The sequence below is a fragment of the Anser brachyrhynchus genome, assembly GCF_964034855.1.
Source record: "Anser brachyrhynchus genome assembly, chromosome: 2".
Lineage (NCBI taxonomy): Eukaryota > Metazoa > Chordata > Aves > Anseriformes > Anatidae > Anser > Anser brachyrhynchus.
In genome coordinates, this window is record NC_137695.1 from 6,490,866 (window position 1) to 6,509,856 (window position 18,991).

Consider the following 18,991-nt stretch of genomic DNA (forward strand, 5'->3'; position numbering starts at 1 on the left):
GTCCTTCCACAACAGTCTGTCTTCCTGCTACTGAGAGATTGTCCTGAGCACCACCAATGCAACCTGTATGTGAACAAATACCTGAGAAGAAGAGTGAGATGGACGAAAGGCCAGTTAGCATGCATTCTGGCCTGACAGATGTGCAAGAGAGGGGTTTGAGATGGGGATGGTTTGAGCTGGGAAGAGAAGCGAGTACAAGGATATGTGATGCTTAGTCTGTGAGAATAATTTCATGGTAATTTCCTGGCCCAAATCACCCTCCTAAGTGACAGGCCCTAAGCACCACAAGGAGTCATTGGGTGCCATGTATCTATCTAACAGTTAATAGTTATGGCTGTAATCCCACAGTTAAGCAAAATCACTTTGTATGTGCTTGCAAGTTTACATCTATCCCCATTAATTGTTTTCATTCCTGTATATTTTTGAAATATTAAGAATGAAGCAAAAGCATGTGATAATATTTAATTCTGATTAGCTTTCTTTGCTGCATCTTTGCTTTGTTAGCATTGTTGCCTTTAGTTTGGTGTGTGCAGTCAAGCAAACATAAGAAAAACATGAAAAAAAAGAAGAGAGGTAGCTGTGATGTGTAGTATATAAATGCGTAAGACAGGGCTGCTAGTTGCATTGCGTGGTCTTCAGCATGGGGGCTTTGTTTCTATATAAAACTGTTTCCTAGAGTCAGTTGCAGAGTATTACCATTTGTGCACCATGTTCTCTAACTGACGAACCCTCTCGCAGTGTAGAAGCCTGCCCGGCAGGATTCCTCCAGCTGGCCAACCACGCAGATGTACCAGGAGGTTCACAGGCAAGGGATTGCCCCACCTGGGAGGTTGTGGTCAGCACAGAGTATGAAGAAGTTTAATAACACGGAGCAAGATGATTGTCTTCAATTGTCCTCAGCATAAGAAAATGTTTCTGGGCACATTTAATTTATTAGCGTGGGAGTAGCCATAAAGTCCTGTCTCACCCAATACTGATATATTTCCATCACTGCAGATTTCTCAGCAGATCACAGCTGAGCTTGAAAGAGGTTTATGGTAATGTATCAGGTTTTCTCTTTAAATGAAATGGATACAGGGAACTATCACTGTTGCTTGTGGTAAAATCACAAGTAATAGCAAAATAGCTAGGCATCTAGCAGACCTAGGTAAAAGTGGATTGAAATTTTACATTTCAAGAGCTCAGACAGAAGAAGTGTATTAGGATAGTAAAAGAAGGCCTTCAGATGAGACTTGTATTTTTGCCTGAAATGAAGGGACCATCACCGAGGGAATCTACATCAAGACTCTGGCCTTTTTAGGAGACATGAAGCATTACCCAAGGGTGTTACGAGACCATGAAGCTTTTTATAGGGTGATTAAAGATTGCTTTGCCCCGAAGGAATAAGACCTCATTCATTAATATTCCTTGTGCCAATAAATGAATGAAAATGGAACACTGATGACTTACGATAGCGCATTTCCAGCTGTCTGCTTATTTTCTTTCCAAATTATACACAAATCTAAAACTACTGAAGCCCCATTTTCAATGATTTTATTGTCTATCCCTAGAGAAATGTACAACTCAAAAGTTGCAAACACTCTTGCTGTCCTGAATCAAGTAATTATTTTTGTATTTAATGACAAACATGCTCTTATTCATGGGGGCCACTGAAGAGTTCTACTCTGTGAATAAAGGTTAATCTCCTTAGAGGGAAATGTAGTTTTTATATTGCAGTTGTACAGCTGATGATTAATATAAACGAACTGGAATCTTAAAATATTGTGTGCCTTCTAACTGCAAATACTAGGTTACATCCGCTTGCTGGAAATTAAAGCAAGTTTGGGAAGGACGTTACAAGCCCAAGTTACAACATTTTAGTCTTTTTTTTTTTTTTTCCTCCAGTTTTTAAACCATCTTAGGGGTCTGCACTCTGAAGCTTTGTAAGCTTCAACCACCAAGCACGTGCTCTCATTGAGGCAATGTTTAGCCCATCAGTTCCTCTTCCTACAAAATGGAAGGAGGAGGGGATAAGATACAGCTGTATAAAACTGGGGAAGAATTGTCTCAAGTCTTACAGGAGCTCTGCTGGCCCCTACACTCCCCCGTGTTTGTGTCCTGAATGCCACTGCTCACCTTATCTGCTCTTTTGGCAGCTCACAACATTCTGGAAACGTGCATTTATGTTTCGGTGACATCCGCTGAGAAGGCCACTAGACAAACAAGCGAGAATAGGCATGTCAGGAACGGTCAGCATCAGGACAGGCAAAATCTGCAAAGCAGCGAGTGAGCGGGGTGCGTGCAGGACACCACAGCAGAGGGGAACGTGTCAGAAAGCTGCAGGAGCCTTGGTAGAGCTGGGGGGATACTGGAGATGGGGGCTGGAGAGTTAGAGAGGGTCCAGAAGGAGCTGGGGAGCCCAATGAAACATTAACAAGAAGTGTAAGTGTCATTCGAGTCTGTCTTGTCAACTTGGACACCTATTTAAGTGAGGCGACTTTTCCTCCTCGAGTAACATGCAGCTTTGCAGAGAAGCAGCCCAGAATACATGAATAAGCACATTTCAGGACACGAGTGAAATAGAGTTGAAACAACTGTCAGCATATTACCATCCTTTTTGCTTCCACTGATGTATCCTTATGGCTGGCAGCAGGTACATTTAGTGCGATACCAGAGAATCCAAACCTCAGAGGAACGTAGCCAAACCACAACACTTTCCCCAGCTTCTCCCTTTGTATTTTTCATGCCAGCTACCACCACAGTCCTTGTGTCCCAGAGCAATTTTTGCTCTTTTTATGTCCCATTATCCATCCTTGCTTGAACACTGTCCAGGAAGCAGAGCACTCAGGTAGCTGATGCTACTAAGCAAACATCTGGCCATATCTACTCAAGTATTAAACACCCATAAGAGGAATGAAAGGCCCACCAGAAACAGATGGCATCATGTGATGAATTAAAAAGATGAATCCTGACACCAGCATCAATCAGTCCAGTTGTGTCTGATGACTCCTAGCAGAGATGGAAACCCTGCAAAAGAAAAACCTTTTGCCTAAGACTCCAGGCTTTTAAAATTCGGTGCCCACATAAACAATTGTTGTTTATGTTATTGGGCAGATATATCCCACTCTCATGCTGAACACTAGAGGATGGTGCTAAAAAGTCTGGGGAAATCAAACTCAGGATATTTTTGATAAACCAGCCTAAAAGGCTGGGTTTCAAAAATACCATTGTATGGCAGAATAAGTAGAGAGCATTCCAGGCTGGGAAGTGTAAGACTGCTTTCCCAAGAGAGATAAGGAAAATACACCTGGGAACAGATAGGAGGAGAAACTACTTTCCAAATGTTCTCCTAAAAAGTAATCTGTTTCCTAACGTCACTACAGATTTATGAGTTTGTGCATCCTGCTACAGGCTCAGTTGTTTTTTCTGAAGAGTTGAATCTTGGCACTTGGTGACTAAATCTGAGCAAGCATCTTGTACTAGGGGACAAGTGTGTTCAGTTCCTATTTTCAAGGTACTATTTAATGTCCATGTTGAATAGGTATAAAATCTGCTAACTTTTTCCTTGAAACATCCATTCATAGAAAGGTAGATATTTTAAAGTATAAATGGCTAAAATCCTAACAAAAGTGGTTGTACAGAAGAAGAGTCAGTTTTTACTTCTGATAAAGCTCAAAGGAGACTGAAAACAAAAACTGGACCAGGGCTCTTTTTTCATCTATGAAATAAGAAATCTCCCAGAGCAACAATCCAAACCAGATTCATTGGTTTCCTGTGACAGGTTTTGGCCTTGGGTACAGATTTTTATCAGTAGAATTTTAAGGTATCTCTTCTTGATCTATAAATGATCTAGGATGTATCACAGAGAAATAAAGTCCCTTAATGCTATCCTCTTTTGTAGGTATGTACGTAAGGGAATATGAGACTATCTCCCATTCACCTTCATGGATGGGAGACATTAGAAATGTGGAGGAAGAAAACTGCTAATATGTTAGTTCAATAAACCTGCCCCTTGGAAAACATCTTTATGCTCTTTGTACTACTTGTATTTCCAAATCAAATATATTGACTCCCTTATATGAAACACTGAGAAGACAATATTTTTAATAGGATCCACACTATATATGTGTATAATTTGTGAGGCTGATACGAGTGAATTTTCTGTTGAGATTTGGATTAGTCCAGGGATTGAAGTGGAGCTGAGTTTCCAAATAATAAAAAATAAAAATAAAAATGGTTACCTTGTTAGTATAGTAGGCAGCAGTATGATAAAACACTGCCTATTTTTGTATTATCTCTATGCTTGGGTAATTGTGTAAGTAGGATTTTGTCAGTGGATAAGTTCTTGCTAATAGCAGGGTAGTTATTAAAAATCTAGAAGACACTGAGTGAAATTTACTTGGACAAGAGTGTGCAAACGTAGGTACAACTCAATGTGTCTCTTTATATTAATGTCACCGTGCAAGTTGTCTGGATGTCATTGAAAGGGTAATGACAACAGAGTTCGACCTTGCATGCACTGAGGCAAGGACAAGGTTTTAATGTTAAAATAGACCAGGTGGTACAAATTTAGTACATTATTAATTACTCATAACATCTTATGCTTGTATTTAAAACAGTTAAAAATATTATTTCTCCCCACCAAAACTGCACCAGTGAGTGGTTCATTCTAGCAGTTGCCTCTAGAAATAGCCTGTTAAAAGTGATATGTGGAACGATCAGGTAGTCATGACAGGCTTAACCTTCGTAGGAAGTGTATGGTGTTTAAAAGAGACTAGAATTGATCTTTTCCATGTGCAGTACATGTTCCTATCTGCGTTTCTCCACCTAGCACTTGTAAGGCCAGTGGATCACTGTCATATTTTCTCAGGAAGTGGGTACATGCTAATTGATTTTAGGGTTTGAACTGAAGGATATTGTTAAAAATGTTGATATTTTCCATGCTGAATTTTTGTGGAGATGCAAAAGGCATTTATATTTGTCTTTAGGTATGGAGCTATGATCTTTTGTTGTATCTGATCAACTAAAGTCGTCGTTGTGCTCCTTGTACTACCAACTCCTTCATACGGGTGTTTCTTCCAGAAGGACATCCATGTCCCTTCTCCTCTCCTGTAACCTCGTGTCCCACATTTAGCTGTGATGCCATCCCATTTCTGGGAGCTTCAGCAAGTGCAAAATGCCTTGCCTTTGAAAACACGGGCAGGTGGCTACATCTATAAACTGGCCAGGGCATGAACTCCAACATTAGGAGTGTCTCTCCTCCGTCTTGGTTGGCACATTCCTTGGCAACCCTGTCCCAGCGGGTGCCTGGGCATTCAGGGGACAACCCAGGGTGGGCTGCAGCCAGGGAGCAGTTCTGCCTGGGGGCAGAGTGGGGCCGGGAGGTCAGCTGCCTACCCTCAGGGCTGGGGAACAGGTCTTGGCTTGCCTTTATTTACTACCGCAGCTGTAATTTTTAGCTCACCCAACCGACTAGCTGTCTGGCTCTCTGTTTCTTTTTTCTCTCTAGAAGACTGGCAGTGAGCACAAACTCATAAAAATGCTCTTATGGATAGCTCACACCACTGACTTTCTCCTTTGCTTCCCTGATTTTATGTCCATCTTGAGAAAAAAAAAAAAGAACAAAAAAAAAAAAAGATTTTGAGTGGCCCCAGTTGCTGGGATTTCAGCCAGGCACACAGAATACAATTAATAAATAAAATCACTTTCAAATTTCTGCATCAGCAAAGCACCTTTTGTATTTCCTGACATAAGAAGGCTGTCGAAGATGAGGTCGTCATGTCTGGAAAGAGCAGTTTGCTTTGATCAAGTGGTAGAGCACAGACTTGATTTGAAGGCTGCTGGTAGCCAGTCCTCCACAAAGTGCTTTTCTTACATTTTTGGGGAATGCTTTTCTTCAAAGCACAGCTTAAAATCAGCTTTATCCTGCCAAGATCCACTACGGGAAGAAAGGACATGCATTCTCCGCCCTTCCTAGAAGAAGCCATGGCGAATCCAGAGGGGTCAGGTTGCTGTCTGGGGCCACCACTGGCAGAAGATGGCAAAGGAAATGGACCACGTTTTAGGACAGCAACAAGGCATGCCCATCAGCACCTCTCTGCCCTCCCTTCTGTTGGCAAATATAAGATGGCTCTCATTTTTGGGATGTAACCAGGACCACCAAACTCTCTGGCCTTTTATCTTTAATGCACGGTATGATTTTGTCCCACGTTTGGGCCAGCTGTCTTCTCTAGCCCAGGTGTGTCAAAGCTGCAAGCCCAGCTGCGTGCTCTGAAGACAGGAGATTCCAGACTCTGCAAAATAATTAGTAAAAATCTCTTCTGTAACTCTCCTAAGAAAGGCCCTTCTGTCTTTGTCACTCTGTTTTGCCCTTCCAGGAATCTACACATGCAAAATGCAAAATCTGAACCTCCTTAGACCCACAAATTCACTAACTGGGCATTCCTTTTCGCACTTCGTTTAATGGTAACGTGTGATTTCACAATTATAATATCAAGCCTGGGAAACAGCCTAGAAAGTAACTTTTAAAAATGTTCCCTTCCCTGTTAATAATTTAAAATGCTAATATTAATTATTTCTTGGGTCTGTGATTTAATTTTCTAGTGTCTGGGCCTACACTCATATTGATTTTGCTTTGCTGCAATATATTGGCTTCAGGGAAGTCATTCGTTACCGTAGCCATTATCACTGGGTTTCTCTCTGTTATTCTGCTGCCTTTTTTTCGTTTTCTCCTTTTGGTTCTCTGCAGCTTACCTTTCCCCAGATGTTTTCCGCCATGTGACAATGGGAATCACCTCTTTCTGTTGATCTCCAGCCCTGACTGCCCAAGGGACACAATGACCTGTAGAAAACTGAATGGAAATCATAATGCAGTCTTTGATCAAGGCTGGGTGTCTCCACCTCAGGTGTAGGATCTGTGTTGTAAAGGGAAGACTCCAGGAAGGAGGGATGGGGCAAAGAGCTGGAGTGCTGATAGCGTGTGCCCCTGCACTTCTCTGTTTCAATGTCCAGAGCTGCTGCTGTGGTCAGGGCTGCACAGGCTGGATCCCACTCTGCTGTGACCATGCAATGTCCTCTTCATGTGCCCAGTTTCGCAGGGTCAGGACTGCCTTTCTACAATGAGTTTCTTTCTTGTGCCTGGTCATTTTGTGGTAGTTGGTACAACAGCTGACGAGGTGGAATTTGCATATGAGCAGTGAAAATATTCCAAGGATAATATGGGTGTTCCTCGCCCATGATCACTCCTTGCTGGAAGCAGCAATAGCAAAAGCTCTTAAAAATGTACGGTCAGTCCAAGCCAGTGCAGTCAGTCTTCCTTTCCAGTTGTCTTCACATCCTCGTCACCATGGCAGGTAAACAATTCTCTTCATTTAGCTCTTGGTTTATAATCAATAAACTTTCTGTAACTTCCATAAGGCCTTTGGGGTCTGTTGAGCCTTTAACATCTTGGACACCGTTGTCTTTTTAGGAGAGGTTTGCAACTGGGCTTGTCTGATAGCACTTTTTGTACGTCTAGACTGGTTTGAGAAGTCCTCAGCAGCCCTGGTGGAGCTCTTGCTATGCTGGCAAATTAGTGTTGTTGTGATATCTAATGAAAAACCTGTGGGAACATGTTTAGTTTTATGCTGTGGCTTGAGCAGTGGGAAGAAGATACCTCTCTGCTCACCATCCCACCCTCCTCTCCACATTCAGACTTGGAGACTAAGATTTTCAGATCAGAGAGTGCTTGGTTTCCATAGGCTTGCCTTCTGAGTTTTCTAAGGGGCTTACCTTCAAAAAACACTGGAAGTCCGTCAGTGAAGAAGGCATCTAAATTTATTTCAGTAAACTTGACCAGCACTTGGACACAGTACAGTGTGTGTATAGGTTTATACCTGCATAGGTGGATAACAGATCAAAAGGATGTGGTACCATGGGAGATCCTCCAGGTTGGGCAAGCAGTGCCATGGGTTGCTCCAAATCTGTGTGCCAGCATGAAGAGGATGGAGGCAAGGTGTTGCAGAGGCTGGAGGTGAGGAGAGGCAGAAATTAGGGGCTGGTCCCTGTGGGATGGGAGCTGGGGAAGCACCAGCCTCACCTTCCCACTCAGCCTCCCACCCCAAAATAACATTTCCACCTTGAGGGTCAGCCTCTCAGGCTGGCAGCAGGAGCAATTTTACATGGTGGCCTTTGCCTGCTGCCTGCTCTCAGAAGGATGTGCCCATGTCAGGTCTGGCAGATCCCTGTACTTGCCTGGCTTTATATCTCTGCTGAAATCAGGCAGAGATGAATGGCAGCTTAAAGTGACCTCAGAAAACCCCTCTGTGACACAAAGGTGCTGTGGAGTGTAATTAATGGGCCTAATCTACCCTTCCATTACTCAAGCAGATTTATTCCCTGTGTAAAGTGTTGAGAACAGCACCGAGGAGTCTGACCCATTAATTATACATACCCCTTCAAGCCCCAAGAGGAATAGGGTGGCCGTTCAAACACCATCGGACATGGGCGAGCCCAGCTGCCCCCTAGCACCACTGCCCTGCCTTGTACCACACGAAGGCAATCGGGCACACGAGAGCCCACTGAAACTGCAGGGAAATGTCATGTCAATACCCGAAGTGGAAGACAATCAGCAAAACTCTTAGCTTTATGGTGGATAGCACAAAAATGGTGATGGGCTGGGGAAAGCCATTCATCTCACCTGGTTTCTGAAGTCAACCACGCCGATGGCTACACCTGTATCAGCCACCCTTCCTATTCTTACTGGTAGCCGGAGAACAAAAGCACTTTTACTCCTTCGTTTCATCTCACCTGTGCAGCCGTCAGTTTTAGGATGAGACACCTTGGGCCCAGGCTTGTCTAATTATTTGGGCTGGGAGTAGCCTGCCTGTAAAGGGAATCCCAGGTACCTTTGACAGGCGTGTGTGACCATCAGGCGTACCCCAGCACTGCGCTTTTCAAGCGTGCTGCCTGTGACAATTCTTTTGTGCAGGCAGGAAGAAGGTACACGGGTAGCTGTGAGGCTGGGGGGAAAATTCAGGCCTTCTCTTCTTCCTGGGGGAAAATGGAAATAATTCACATGATATGATTGAAGTTATAGCTACTTTGAATTGCGGGTGAATTCTGCTATCATACTGCTTCCATTCTTCTTTCCCATGCAGAACATCTGCTTACATCATGAAGTAGTTTAGTGAACGTACATGAGAAAGAAGCTGATTTTGCTGCATTGTTTTCATTAAATTTTTATTTTCTTGTATTTAAGCAGGCAAACCTTTTATTCACCAAACAGGTTAACATGGAGTTCATAAGAAAAATATCCTATTGCAACAAACTGGTATTGTGGTGCTCCACAAATATCTCATCTACAACTGCTAGCCTGCCTTGTGGGACCAAACACAGTCCACTAAGGAAGCTGCATGGCTGCAAGGCAGGAAATTCCTATCCTCATTTCCACATGTTTTCCGTGCTGATCTTGGGCAAGAAACGGAAGATTTGTCCTTGTCTGCTGCCTGCACCGAGCCAGAAGAACCACGTGTTGTTCTTGTGGTATCACAATCATTTTGACAGCAAGAAACCAAGATATCACAAGCCTGGGATTATGAATTGAACACAGGATAAAGAGAAACTGGGCTGGGAGGATATAAGCCTCTTATCCAGCACAAATAGCTGAAATAATAGAAAGGGGAATATAGAAAATAACTATTCATGTAAATTGCTTTCTGCAGAAGTACTCTCTCGGTAAACTTTGCCCTAGGATGAAAAAGTACAAAAGACTGGAAAATGCACTTCGAAGGAAAGAAATAATCCTCCACTTGCAGAGAGATGGACTAGATGGCCTGTTCCTGCAGGTCTCTGGCTGAAGCTTAGAACTCATACTTCCTTGGTGCAGTGAAAGCCCCTTTATGAGCAGTTGTTCTTTGTAGCTTCTTGGATTTTGCTACATCAAACAAAAATTAAATAATTGATGCGTATTGTATTAGGCTTGCTAGAAGGTCTCACTTAAGAGAAAACTGCATCTTTCCCACCTGTGATGGCCAAAGAGCAGTGCAGATGTCCGCTGCCATCAGAAAACAAACAGGAAGGAAGAAAAGCAGATTTTTATATTGGTCAGGGATCTTCATGCTGGTCTGTGCTAACAGACACTGCTGGAGAGGTGGTATTGAATAGGCTGAAGTTTACAGGTACTGTTTTATCCACAAAAAAAAAGTACCAGATGAGTAGTCACGATCCCGTCAGGTACCCCACTGTGCTGCTCTGCCCTGACTTTTGTGTGCAGCTGAGTGACAGCAGTGACAATGTACTGACACAGGGATACCATTTGTTTTAAATGTTTTGTTGTTGTTGTTTTGTTTTCTTTCGTTTATTTTATCATTTTTATTTTTTATTTCTCATGACAGAACTCATTGATTCAGCATGTTTTCTGCTCTGGACCCTGTTGTCACAGAAAAAAATTGCTTAACTGGCTCCTAGGAGAATCCTCTTCCGTGTGAAAGCACCCTCAGGTGATGTAGGTCTTCATAGCTGCCCTCAGCTGTCCTTCCTATCCTCCATCTCTTGCAGTGGAGATGACAACACACATCTTCAGTCTGAATATTTTCAGTTGTTTGAAGGGTCCTGCGGGCAAAAGAAGTGCTCTTGAGCAGACTGCTGTATTTTGTGAACATCCCCCCCTGCAAAGTTCCCTTCTGACTCCAGCCTGCTAGGATTTGTCCAGTATGGTGCAGACGGGAACATCTAGCCTTAGTTGCTGCTCAGTGTGAAAGCTTGTTCAAACCTCATGGACAGAAAAAGACTGGGGGTTTGGAAATCAAGCTGTCTTGTTTTGTTGGCAGTGTGCTATCAGGACAGATCCTGCAACAGGAGAAGCCACAAAAGTGAGCTCATATCAGATCCTCTGTAACCAGACAATACCATCAGCTGAAAACCTTGCCTTGGAGATGGTTTTACCCTGCCATTGAATTGATGCAAGTGTCACACTGTTTTTCATCCTAGCTGATCAAAATACAGAATTATTTTAAATCTGCTGTGAAATGGCCTTAGACTTAGGAGAGATTTCAGCCTATGTTCAGTGCAGTGCTGAGCAAGGTGCCAAATGCCCTCTGCCTCAGTGATCCCAATGAGAGCACAGGGTAGAGAACACATTGCTGGCTCAATGTACAGGAACAGCAGAGGATTGCAAGGGCTGCACATTGTTTAACTGAATAATAGATGAAAGGCTAAATACATAAAGATTTATAACATTCCATTTTTGCCAAATCAAGATAAATACAGGAATGGAAAGGAAATGAGGCAGTAGTCACAGGCTTTTGCTCCTAAAGTATTTTAACTTCAGCATCAGAGTTTGAAGACATCTATTTTTCAAGGAGGTTTGAGCAAAAGGTGTCATGTAAAATTTAGCTGTCTGGTTGCGTCCTGTGATGGCTGGGTTTGGCAAGTTGTGTTAGTTATTTGGTCTGCACCCGTTAGTGCCCTAGCTTCAATCTAATTAAGTGGTCAAGCTAGCCTAGACTTCATTAGGCATCTCCAGAGATGGTTCAGCTCTTCAGCATCTCGTGGGCTGCCAGACTGGCTCTACCCTCTACAGACATCCTAGGAAAACTCCAGCTTAAGCACCTCAGGGAGGCACCTGACATTAGGCTGGATGAATCTGATCCTTGGTGCCTTATAATGGCATAGCCAGAGTTGGTGGCTTTGGGAAGGCATTAAAAGTGAGAAAGCCTGTGAAAGCATGATGTACTGTCATTAGGGTAAATGCTTAACGTCATTATGCTAAAGGATTTGGGGTTTCTTTGAGTGCATCTGTCATTTGATTCCTAACCTCAAAGACTGAAAAAGCGACCTGCTTTCAGAGACGGGATGGTCGGTGTCACTGGAAAACAGATCCCTTTTCAAGGGACAGATGGACATGCAAATCTACCATTGCTTTTGAAGACTGAATTAGTCTTTAGTTTGCTTTTACTTAAACTGAAAGCATTGCGTTGGCAACCAGGAGGACTGGATATTATTAGTAACCTTTTACAGGAAACATGGTGTGTCATGGGTTGAGCATATATTTTTTTTCTAGAAAATGCAGTGTACAGTGAAATGGGGGGAATAAGTAAACATAAAGTGCTTATTCAGCAGTTCACTCTATTTGAACACCCAGCAATACACCTCTGAGGTTACCCGCTCATAAAGGAAAGGGGGAATGATATTTGAGACTTATTTTTGGCTAAAAGCATGAAGTGCAAATAGCTCTTTGTGCAAAATGTCAGCTGCATTTCTGGGAAGCAAACAACATTGCCTTGATAAGCCGTGGTAAATAACAACAGTAAGTACGTTACCACCAATCATACACACCTGTAAGTGTATCTGGATAGACTTCTGTAACTGTAGTTTGACATCTGAAATAAATATGAAAAAGTAAAACAAGGCATTTCAAACAAATAATTTTTCTCACATCAGAACTAAGTATAGGAGGAAATTCAGCTTCAAATAGCAAAATTTGGATGCCTACATGGAGGTGTTTATGTACAGGGAGGGGGTGCAACCTACCACTGCAGTCTGGAGATCTGGAACTTGCCTCAAGTTTTGTCTAGTGCCACTGGGGATGCTATAGGGTGTCCATCCTGGCCTCCAACTAGATGCAGTTCTCCCATTAGGAGTATGTAGCATCAGCCCAAGTTACCTCCTGCCCGTGCCGGGGTCAGTTGGCACTTTATGGCTACCTACTGGCAACTGCACACAGCCCCTAACGGGGTCACCTGTATTTTCTCAGGCTCTGTTGACTGTCCTGTGAACCTCTTCTGGGTGAAACGGGGCTTAGATGCCCATTTGAGTGCCAAGCTTTGGTGGTTGTGGCTGGAGGCAGCTGCTGTCCTTGAAGCAGGTGTCAGTTCCCTAAATACCATCAGTCCGGTGCCTGCTGTGATGCCCTGTCATGCCCTGCTTGGATGTTAGCTGCAGATTTAGGGACACACACATCTCCTGTAGGTATGGTGCTGATGTCACAGCCTCAAGCATCAACAGACACCTCTAAAGTAACTGAATTAAAACTATACAGTCCAGAAGACTTCTGTTCTGCATTTCTCTATCTCCTTCCATCCTTCTGCTCCTTCACATGTCCCTAGACTAGGAAGGAGACACATTCCAACCTCTGCCTACACTGATGGCCTGGGCAGTGTCTCATTCTGCACAGGTGCTTATTTTCAGGATGCGTGTATCAATCTGGATATCTCTGAGACCTCATCCCTCTATCAAATTTGCTTGCAAATGGCTAAAGCGATTCTGCCAGAAACTTGTTTGTAGATGGTCTCCCACCTGCCTGGCAATAGATCTTGTGCCTGAATTCTCAACCAGCTATCGGAGAACATCACTTGCAATACCTCCGAATGGGATATGAGATGAACGACTGATTTCACCAGACAACCACAATGATCATGAGGAGATCTGTGCAAGCTCTCAGCGACACTCCAATACGATGGACCAGCTAAGAAACAATTAGCTTTAATCTCACTTTATTTTTGAGCAGGGCTGTGCTCAGTAAAGCATTGCTGCATTCAGTAGTTCGTAATGGACACGGGCATCTGCAGTGCTACTGACTGCTTTCGTTTATAATCACGGTGATTGCAACGAGTACGTTATGAAACAGGACTGACAGGACACTTGAAATAAAATGTCACCAGAGTGATTAAGACCAGGGTAGTTTGCAAAATTCCAGCTCATGTGTTCTGAATATTTGAACGAAAGAGCTGGTGAGCGGGGCGGAGGAGGGGAACGACACGACACAGCAAAATTTCTGCCTGTTTGGTAAGGCTCCGTTAAATGTAAATACTTTTTATACTGTTTATTGTAGGCTAGCAGACTTTATCAATTTAAAATATAATGAGAAAGGCAGAAGCCAGGGGACTTGCAAGTACTTCTTGTAGCATTAAGAGATAACAGAGACAATATCTTCACAAAATCTCTTTTATTGCTACAAGGGCTGAAGTGCTGCAACACTGAACTCTCCCTTGCATTGCTGGCATCCATCAGCCTTGTTCAGGCAGCAGCTGAGTTGATAGCAGGCAGTTTGGTCCTAGGTTATTTTGGGTGAGTATATTTTAGCTGATATTGGTTTGAGTCACCTCTGCACCATTCCCATCATCCCAAGCATCTCCCTCTGGTGTGAGCTTCTTGTCCTTGTCAGTCTGGCATGCAAGCCGTACTTCAGTCCTTCTTAGACCACAAACAGGTACAACATCACATATGCAGCAGCTGATAATCACCTGCAAGATGTGCTACTGGGAATGGCCTTTAAGAAGGAACTGGTTTTATTTCTTGGATATAATTATATTTATTGGGGGGAAAAATCAACATACCGGATGGGAAAAAAGTAGCTTAAAATATCAGATATGTTACTGAAATGTGTAGTTGTATCTAATCTTGAAGTTCTCTGAAAGCCCAGGTAGGCAGTTCTGAAGTTACAGAAGTAAGAGGAAACCAACTTGTAGTCTCTGGTTCAGTCTGGATCTCACATAAACCTGTGAATATATTCAAATATATTTTTTTCCTTATTAGTAGCAGCATTTCCAGGACCAAGCCTGCTTAGGGGCTGAGCCCTGTTCAGTTTTAGCCATATTAATTGAGGGTGTGATGGTTCTTTTTTCCTACAGGGCAAATGTTTTGAAACTATATGTTCTCTTAGGTATTTATTCACTGTCTCAGTAAGTTTTCTTCAAGGCCAAGAGGCTATTTAAATCAAGAGTTCTCATGAAAATATATACAAATATTTAGAAAGGTTTCCAAATATACTATTAGGGTGAAATGCCATGCGTATGTATATCATAATGTACTATGAAATGTAAATAACAATATTCACACTGAGAAAAATCTTCCTATACACATATATATATATATATATTTTTTGCACATGTAAGCAGTACACTTCTGGATGTCAGTAATTGTTGCAATTAGTGATTTTCACCCAGATGAAATACTAGCAATGACAGGAAATTCATTATTCATTCATATCAGCTTACAAGAATACTTACACTACAGAGCTTCGAATGAGAATTTTATCCCGTATTCTGTTTCTCAGCTTTTCCTTTTCTTTTTTTGTGTTTTGGGATGCTGGAGGGAGAAAGGGAATATCAGTGTGGGTACTTGTCCATGCTGAACTTCTGTACCTGAAATGAATGTTTTTGGAAGAGTCTTCAGACCTCCATTCCCAGTGAAACCACCCGTAATTAGAGGCAATCCCACAAATGCTGGTGATGTTAGTGCAGCACAGATGAGACAAGACTCAGATCCTCACACTTCCAAGACCAAAATTTGCCCTCCACATTCAAGGGTCATTAATTTCCTTTTAACTTTATTTGTTTCAGGTGCTCAACCTGTTCCTTGCCTTGCTGCTGAGCTCTTTCAGTGCTGACAACCTTTCGGCACCAGATGATGATGGGGAGATGAACAACCTGCAGCTTGCTTTTGCTCGGATCAACAGGGGTCTTCAGTATGTGAAACGCACGACGTGGGATTTTTGCTGCAATGTCCTCCGGCATCCCAAGACCACAGCTGAAAAGAAGGCAATGATGAAGCTTGCTGCCCAGAATACAGGTGCCCTGAACAACTGCGTGAACAGTCACACAACTGCTGAGCTTGGCAAAGACATGGAGAATCACAAAGAGAACCACGCTGAGGATGGGATGAATAAAAATGGGGAGAAACACCTGGGAATTACAGATAATGATGATTTCATGACCAATCCTGACCTGTCCATTTGTGTTCCTATTGCTGTGGGAGAATCTGATATTGAGGAGGAAGATGAGGAGCAGAGCACGTTTACGGAAATGGAGCAGGTAGGCAATGAAAATGTTTGTTAGCTGCATCTTATTAAAATGGCCTTTTTTCCCACCCTTGCTCTGGATCCATGGCTCATGATGCAAATGTGCTATGGCCTAATCCTGCCCTTGATATGTTGCTAACTTTAGAGGAAGTTACACCTGCATATCCAAGAGCAAAATTCAGTCTCCAACAAGAGGCATTCCCTTCCTTTGCATTATTTGTGCTTGTCGAGATTAATTCTTCTAACAAGAGCAATTAAACCCTTTCTCACACAGGAGCCTGTTTTTCTTTCAGCTGAATCATGGGAATGGCACAGAACAAATCTTAGGTTCCTCTAACAGGGGATTTTCTTGGTGTACAGTACTGGGGAATGGCTTGGTTTGATTCGGGTAACAGGAATCCAGGGCCAGGTATTTCTGTTAAATAAATCTAGGCAGATGCTGATGAGACAGTGTGCCAGAGAAAGTGAGAAGCTATGGAATCGCATGTATTCAGGCAGGAAAAATAGTCATTTACCTGTTCTTTGGTGTGACTTTTCAGATTTTATTATTCCCAAAAGCTCTCAGTAGTAATGGCTGAAAACTTGTGTGTGGTTTTAAATGTTGGTGTAAAATGGAGAAGAAAAATCTTCATGGGAATGGTTTTCCTTCTGTCCTCTCCCCTTAACATATACAGTTAACGTGGATCCCTCACTCCTGTGGTGCCAGTGGAGATGTGTGGAGTTCAGCAGGCTCTGGATCAAAGCTTTCATTTCAGATTGAGTTGTCAGGAGGGATCCCCCATCTCTTGGTTGAAGGGAAGAAAGATCTGAAGCAAAGGAGTCCTTAGAGAAGGGATGTGCTAAAAAAAAAAGCCCTGAGGAAGGATTCTGTGCCAGGGAGGCAGGCACAAATTGGCTGTTAAATGTTAATTTCTGCTACATCAGTGTGGAAATCTCTTTGGTGCTAGTGCATCTGCCCACCAGCAGGTCTTAGGCATTGAGCAGACCTTGGGGAGCGGGAGGGCAAGGGGTCGGAAAACTCTATCAGCAAGCCCCACTGTCTGAACAGACTTCCAGAGAGAAAAAAAGAAGAGTGAAAATTTTGGCAAACACTTTTAGGGACTATTTTGTATCTTTTTCTTTTTTTTTTAAGGAATACATTTATGGAAATAATCCGTGGATCAGTGTTGGTGGCACAGGAAAAAGAAAACATAAAGCTGACTGTGGTTATGTCTTTGGGGGGGTTTGTGGGGTAATTGTATGCTCAGTGACAAAGCTCCAGTGAGGTCCTGTCCATTGCTTCTCTCTTCTCACTGAACATAAAGCAGGAATTCCTAAAACCATTTGGGGCATGAGTAGGCTGACTTCTAGGGATAATATCTGTTTTTTCTTTGAAGTCTTTTCCTATCCCCTGGCTTGTATTAGTTAAACCTACAAGAGGAGTACACTTGAAAAGTGAAATACACAGTAGATGTCTTTCTTAGAATTAGCCAATCCACCAATACCGACTGGTATAAATATGTATCATAGTGTGTAAATGTGTTTAAATCAGGATTTTTTTTTCTGTTTGACTTTTTTTTTATCCACACATTTCTACTATGTCTGACAGAAGGTCACAACTGTAAAATTTCTCACCCTTTTCCTTTACAATGCAGAGAAAAATTTGTTGCAACTTTGCACGTAAGTGTCCATGAGGGCTGGAAGCATGAGTGTGTGCATCTGCACACGTGTGTATGGTGTGTCACTGCACCCCACCTTCCTCAAGGTAAATAAGTGGTCACAACTGCAAGCTAAACTGTAGCATGGAGTATGGAGGGTTTGGGAAATTTACAGCTTATAGTACCTTAAAAATATAGAAATGTGGACTTCTGTTTAGCTACACAGTGTGTCCATGTGTGTGTGGAATTACAGCTTTAGTGAGATCTGTTAGAGTTGTGAAGGAACAAATTGATATAGAAAAAACTGATGTAGAAAAATAGGCATTTTAATGAAATAGATCATTATGAATAAAAATGGATCTGAAAATATTAAGAAAACTTCTTCAAATTGTTTCAATAATACGAAAATATGATCATACGTAACATAAACACTGAGGATTCAAAGTGAAACAAAATGGAAAGAAACAAACCGAATAGGAGAAACAAACCGAAGTGCTAAGTTTGCACACTGCATCGTTTTGAGAAATGTTCAATAAACATTAGGTTAGCATTGTCGCATTGCCATGAAATGTTTAGATTTTAGTGAAGCAATGTAGTTCACTGCTAGCATGTGCATGAAGTAGAAGGAAAGGGGTTGAGAAATATATTCATTAGCTTTGTCATCAGTGTTTTCCGGGCTTTGATAAGCAGCTGCTGCAGGTCACTGCTGTTCCCTGGTGCGTAGCCCCGATCAATGGTGTTCAACCTTTGTCTGCAGAGCTTAGGGGACTGCTGCTGGAAGGGTCCCAACAAGAAGCCAGTTCACTTGTCCAGCATTCACTTTTGTCAAATGTCTAGAGAGGAAAATATGTGCACGTGAGAGGGCTCCAGTTCAAAGACTAGAAACGTGTTGGCATAATAAATAAATAAAAAATAGGAAGAAGCTCAACAGCAGAAAGGATAATTGCAGGACGATCTTTGCATTTGTTTTCCTGCAAAACCCTAATAAATTTGCACAGCTGTAAATGTCTCAATAAGGAGAAGAGCCATGGGAAAACATACTCTGAATGATTCAAAAACCTGTCATTTTTAGTGGTGCATATTCCAAAGACATATGATCTCTGCACCCACCCAAAAAAATAAATCCCTTAATCAACACATAGGTTACTGCAAAAGCATTTATTGCAGCTGGAGGTCAATATTAAATCCCAGTTCCTTGAATGCAGCATTGTGGCTATTACAACGTGCAAGCTTTTGTTTCAAGGGCACAGAGGGTTAAAATTCCCTGCTCTCTATCAGAATACTTTATCCTGTGAGCCCATCTCTGCTGTGGTTCTTACCTCCTTCCTCCAGGATGGTCACGATAAACACAGAGAGCTCGCAAAGGAAGAATGTGAACAAAAGCAAAATTTACATGATTGCACTGAAAGGGCACAACTGCGGTGAGGTATCTTTTTGTGTAGAGGGCATCATACAGAAATTAAACAAGAACTACCAAGGGTACGTTAAACATTCAAATCTATTCTAACTTTCCCCTAATTATAATCCATATTTTTACATATTTAAATATTTTAGCATGTACAAAGAGAATGTGCATGTAGATTTACTGCTGGGGAGA

The 18,991-nt window shown here is 42.4% G+C and overlaps 1 protein-coding gene across 12 annotated transcripts in view; it reads left to right on the top strand.

The window, feature by feature from the left end:
* LOC308189258 (sodium channel protein type 5 subunit alpha-like) overlaps positions 1–18,991 on the top strand; it is a 208,839-nt gene that overhangs the window by 121,791 nt on the left and 68,057 nt on the right. For all 12 annotated transcript variants that reach the window (XM_080579061.1, XM_080579056.1, XM_080579062.1 and 9 more), the window contains one exon: positions 15,300–15,770. In XM_080579061.1, the coding sequence (XP_080435187.1) occupies positions 15,300–15,770 (471 nt within the window). The remainder of the gene's footprint in view (positions 1–15,299; positions 15,771–18,991) is intronic.